Source organism: Penaeus chinensis, chromosome 8 (assembly GCF_019202785.1).
Source record: "Penaeus chinensis breed Huanghai No. 1 chromosome 8, ASM1920278v2, whole genome shotgun sequence".
NCBI lineage: Eukaryota > Metazoa > Arthropoda > Malacostraca > Decapoda > Penaeidae > Penaeus > Penaeus chinensis.
Genome location: NC_061826.1, coordinates 4,237,550 through 4,243,172, shown reverse-complemented (window position 1 = coordinate 4,243,172; position 5,623 = coordinate 4,237,550). Strand labels below are relative to the sequence as shown.

At 42.3% G+C, this 5,623-nt stretch overlaps 1 protein-coding gene across 1 annotated transcript in view; it reads left to right on the top strand.

Moving 5' to 3' along the window:
* Nucleotides 1-4,188, top strand: part of LOC125027762 — an 11,572-nt gene extending 7,384 nt beyond the window's left edge. Inside the window, exons 2-4 of the mRNA XM_047616898.1 lie at nucleotides 1,765-1,920; nucleotides 2,398-2,458; nucleotides 3,948-4,188. Of these exons, the coding sequence (XP_047472854.1) occupies nucleotides 1,765-1,920; nucleotides 2,398-2,458; nucleotides 3,948-4,091 (361 nt within the window). The 3' untranslated portion in view covers nucleotides 4,092-4,188. The remainder of the gene's footprint in view (nucleotides 1-1,764; nucleotides 1,921-2,397; nucleotides 2,459-3,947) is intronic.
* Nucleotides 4,189-5,623: the final 1,435 nt, after the last annotated feature.

The following is a 5,623-nucleotide window of genomic DNA, read 5'->3' as shown; positions in this document are numbered from 1 at the left end:
TCTCTCTCTCTCTCTCTCTCTCTTCTCTCTTCTCTCTCTCTCTCTCTCTCTCTCTCTCTCTCTCTCTCTCTCTCTCTCTCTCTCTCTCTCTCTCTCTCTCTCTCTCTCTCTCTTTCTCTTTCTCTTCTCTCTCTCTCTCTCTCTCTCTCTCTCTCTCTCTCTCTCTCTCTCTCTCTCTCTCTCTCTCTCTCTCTCTCTCTCTCTCTCGCGTGTAGATAGTCTGAATATTTTTTTGGTCACACACAGACACACATGTTGTGTGTGTGTGTGTATATATATATATATATATGTATATATATATATTTATATACATATACATACATACATATCTGACACAAACACAAACACAGTAACGTGTACACAAAGATGAAAGGAAAACAGCCACAGTAAGAAATGAAATTGAATCGTAACGTTTCGAACCCTTCACGAGTTCCTCTTCAGACGATTGATATACCAAAATGGATCTAATTTAATTTCTTACTGGGGCTGTTTTCCTTTCATAGATACATATACATACATGCATACATACATACATACATACATACATACATACATACATACATACATACATACATACATACATACATACATACATACATATATACATACATATAGATATATATACATACATACACACATACATACATATATATATACATACATATACATATACTTATACACACACACCCAAATATATATATACACATATACATATACATATACATATGCACACGTTTCGAACTTCACGAGTTCCTCTTCAGACGAATATACCAAAATGGATCAAATAAAATTTCTTACTGTGGCTGTTTTCCTTTCATACATACACACACACACACACACACACACACACACACACATATATGTATATATATATATATATAATATATATACATATATATATTTATATATATGCATGTGTGTGTTTTCTTATAAAGTGAAGATCTTTCATATATAAGAAAGACGTTTGATATATATACACTTGCAAATGTGTTAATAACCACGCGTAGTAACTATCTGTTTCATCAAATAAATCATATAAGTAAATAAAATTGTAAATATAATTAATTTGCCACGAAGTGAAATACATAAACAATCTCTCTCTCTCTCTCTCTCTCTCTCTCTCTCTCTTTCTCTCTCTCTCTTTTTCTCTCTCTCTTTCTCTCTCTCTCTCTCTCTCTCTCTCTCTTTCTTTCTCTCTCTCTTTCTCTCTCTCTCTCTCTCTCTCTCTCTCTCTCTCTCTCTGGTACGGTGGTAACGTACTCGTCTAGTCATCTTATTGACCCGCGTTCAAATCCCGCACTGCCAGTGGATGTTAACCAAGGCCATTCCTTGTACACGGGGTAATTTGGAAGCAACTATAAACAAACAGCCTGTCATACGAAGAATAACAGTTGTAACTAATGGAATTCAACTAAATCATTATCTCTCTCTCTCTCCCTCCCTCCCTTCTTCCCTCCCTCCCTCCTTCCCTCCCTCCCTCCTCCCACTTTCACCCCCCTTACTAACCCACCACCTTTACCCCCCAAAACCCTACCCCCAACTATTAACCCCCCTCCCTTACTCCAACCCCCACCACCTTCACCCCCCATTCCCCAACCCCCAACCTAACCTCCCCTCCCTAACACCCCCCCTCACCCCCCCATTCCCCAACCCCCAACCTAACCTCCCCCTCCTTAACCTCCCCCTCCCTTACCCCAACCCCTACCTCCTTCACCCCCCCATTCCCCAACCCCCAACCTAACCTCCCCCTCCCTTGCCTTCCAGCAGCGGTCAGTCCGGCATCCGGCCGTCGCAGCGCATCTTGGACCCGCGCAAAGGACCCATCAGGAAGACGGTGGGCGTGCGCTCCCTCCCGCGCCTCGACCAGGAAGCGCTCGATTACTACGACGCCGCAGGACTCAGCAGGAAGGCGCGATCCAGGTGCTGTTGGAGGCGGAGGGGCGTGGCTGGGGGGTGGGGGTGAGGGGTGGGGGTGAGGGGTGGGGGTTGGGGTGGGGGATGTGGGGTGGGGGGGGGCAAGGGGTTGCTGGTGTTTTTTTTTTTTTTTTTTTATAATTTTGCGATAAATCTTTTTAATCAATGCGATAAATCTTTCTAATTTTGGGACAAACCTTTCCAACCTTGCGACGAATCTTTCTCATCTTCCAATAAACCTTTCCAATCTTGCAACAAACCCTTTCTGATTTCACACCAAACCCACTCTTACCATCACCAACACACACACACACACTCCCCCCCAGCACCAACACACACACACTCCCCCCATCACCAACACACACACACACACTCCCCCCATCACCAACACACACACACACACTCCCCCCATCACCAACACACACACTTTCCCCCCATCACCAACACCTCACTGACCCGAAGGAGGAACCCGTCTCCCTTCAGGTCTCGAGGACGAGCGAGGACCCGAGCCAAGTCCCTGGAGGCGAAGAAGGAGCCCAACAGGGTACGTGGGGATTGGAGGCTCTGTCCTGTCCTTTCTTTCTTTGTTGTCTTTTCCCTTATTATTATTTGTCTCCGTTTATTATTTGTCTATTTTTTATCATTATTGTTTTTATTAGTGTGTCTTTATATTATTATTTGTCATTATCGTTATGATTAGTTATTATTGTTATCATAATTATCATCATCGTTATCGTTAACACTATTATTATTGTTGTTATTATTATTATCATTATCATTATTTTCATAATCATTTTCATTATGATTATGATTATAATTATGATCATCATCACTATCATCATCATTGTTATTTAAGGTAAAATAATGATTATGTTACTAATCATATATCCGTTGCTGTTACATTGTCGACTGTTTCCATCCCTGTCGTTGGAGCAATGTCTTCCTCTTCCTCTTTCTTCTCCTTCGCTTTTACTTCTCCCATGATCTTCCTCTCATCTGGCAGCTTCTTCCTCCTCTTTCTTCTGCTTCTCCTCCTCGCATGTTCTTCTTTGTCTTCATTTCCTCCAATATGCCATTCGCCTTCTTTTTGCTTTCTTATAGCAGCTGATGAGGAAGGCCAGTGGTTGGTGGCCTTTAGCCTTCCTCTTCCTTTTCCTCTTGTTGTCCTTTCCTAGCTTTTCCTTCTCTTCTCAATCTTTTCTTCCTTTCCTTTTTTGTCATCCTTTTCTTCTTCTTCTTGTTCTTTCTTTCTCTTACTTCTTCTCTTCTCGTTCTTTCTGCCTCTTCCATCTTTTCTTCTCATCTTTTTCTTCCCCTTCTATCTCATCCTTTTTTTCTTCTTCCTTCTTGTTCTTTCTTTCTCTTCCTACTCTTCTTGTTCTTTCTTCCTCTTCCTTCTTCTCTTCTCATCCTTTTGTTCCTCCTAATTCTCTTCTCGTTCTTTTCTTCCCCTTCTTTCTTATCCTTTTCTTCTTTCTTCATCTCTTCTTGTCCTTCTTTTCCCATCTTCTATTCATTTTTCTCTTCTCGTGCTTTTCATCCTCTTCGTTCTTCTCTTACCCGTTTTTTCCAGTTCCCTCTTCTCATCTTTTTCTTCCTTTTCCTCCTTATCTTCTCGTCCTTTTATCATCCTCTTCCTCCTATTCATTTTTTTCTTCTCGATCTTTTCTTTCTCTTCTTCCCTTCTCATCCTTTCTTCCTCTTTCTTCCCTCCACATGCTGATAAGGAGGCACGGACGGCCAATGGAATTTCCCTTCCTCTTCCTCTTCCTCTTCCCTTTCATTTCTTCTTCCTTCTCTCTCTAAAACGCAACTCAACACTCTTCCTTTTCGTTCCCTTTTGCGGAGGTCTTGTCATCGGTCTATGTCTTCATCTTCTTTTTCCTCTTCTCCTTTTTTCTTCTTGCTCGTCCTCCTCCTCCTTCTCCCCCCTCTCTCCCTCCCCTACAATTTCTCCTCTTTCTCTTCCTCCTTTTCCTCTCCCCACCACACCCCTGATTCATCCTCCCCCCCTTCTCCCCTTCCCCGCACAGCTGATGAGGGAGGACGAGCGGGCGAAGTCGTCGGGCGAAGTCGTCTCGCAGAGGTCGTCCTCGGGAGTCTTCGAGGAGTCGTCGTACGAGGCGAGCAACGAGGCCTCGACCAGCGCCTCCGTCGAGCTCGGGTCGGAGAAGTGAGCGAAGGGAGGAGAGAAGAGGATAAGAGAATAGAAGAGAGGGGAGGAGAAGTGAGCGAAGGGAGGAGAGAAGAGGATAAGAGAATAGAAGAGAGGGGAGGAGAAGTGAGCGAAGGGAGGAGAGAAGAGGATAAGAGAATAGAAGAGAGGGGAGGAGAAGTGAGCGAAGGGAGGAAAGAAGAGGATAAGAGAATAGCATGGGAGAGAATAGAAGAAGAGAGGGGAGGAAAGAATAAGAGAATAGCATGGAAGAGAATAGAAGAGAGGGGAGGAGAAGTGAGCGAAGGGAGGAGAGAAGGGAATAAGAGAATAGCATGGAAGAGAATAGAAGAAGAGAAGGAAGAAGTAAGCGGAGTCCCGGATGCCTTCTCATGGGGAGAGATAAGGAAGAAGGTGGAGAGGGTCGAGGAGAGGAGGAGGGAGAGAATAGAAGAGGATAAGAGAATAGAATAGAATGGAATGCAATATAATATATAATATAATAGAAGAGGAAAGGGAAGTTAAGGTGATGTGATGTGTAAGGAGACGGACAGAAGGGAAAAGGAAAGAGAAGAGACGAAAAGAGAAGAGAAAAAACGAATGAAGGTAAGAAATGGTCCCTCGTGTTCCACAAGAAGAGTTCCTTTATGGATCTGTGTCTTGCGCGCGTCCTCAGCCTCGAAGTATCAGTCTCCTCGAAGCTTAAACCGGGCAAGAGTCATTTAGGTCTTAGGTCCCGGAGTATCAGGGTCTTCAGCTTTCGGTATCAGGTGAGGTTTTCTTTGGGTTTGGGATAATGTGCGTATAAGATTTATAAAACTTATAGGGCTTTTTTTTATTAATAACTTTGGGCTTGGGTATTCGGTAAAGTATACACCGGCTTCCAGTATAAGGACGTCATTAATAGGAGGGGCTTGCTTCAGTATCAGGAGCGACTTGCTTCAATATCAAGTAATACGATAAGGTTCGGGCTAATCTAGGATATCGGCCTTACTTTAACCTTCAGGAGTGAGATGACATTTTGAAATCTGATGAAGTTTGTTGTTAAACTCCTTCATTATTAGAATTTCCGAGAAAAAAAAGATTTTGTTTTACTTGAAACATAATTAATTTGGTATGTGAACTGTAAGAGTATTTTTTTCATATCGTATTCCGTCCAATGCAATACTATTAAAAATGAATAATGAATGTATGTCAGTGAGTATAGACATAAATAGATGGATGAGAGAGAGAGAGAGAGAGAGAGAGAGAGAGAGAGAGAGAGAGAGAGAGAGAGAGAGAGAGAGAGAGAGAGAGAGAGAGAGAGAGAGAGACAGAGACTGGTGATTACATTCGCCTATAAATGAACTGTAAATAGGAATAAACATATACCAATGTAATTCGCAAGAACTTTATTCTTCCTCTAACACAAAAAAACAAACTTATATGGTTAAAAAGAAACGAACAGAAGATAACTGTAAAGAAGAGTAAAAGGTAAAGTGAAAAGTCGATAGAAGAAAGATGAAGTAAAAACTTATGATAATCAACCCTGTGATTATATCATATTATTTTACT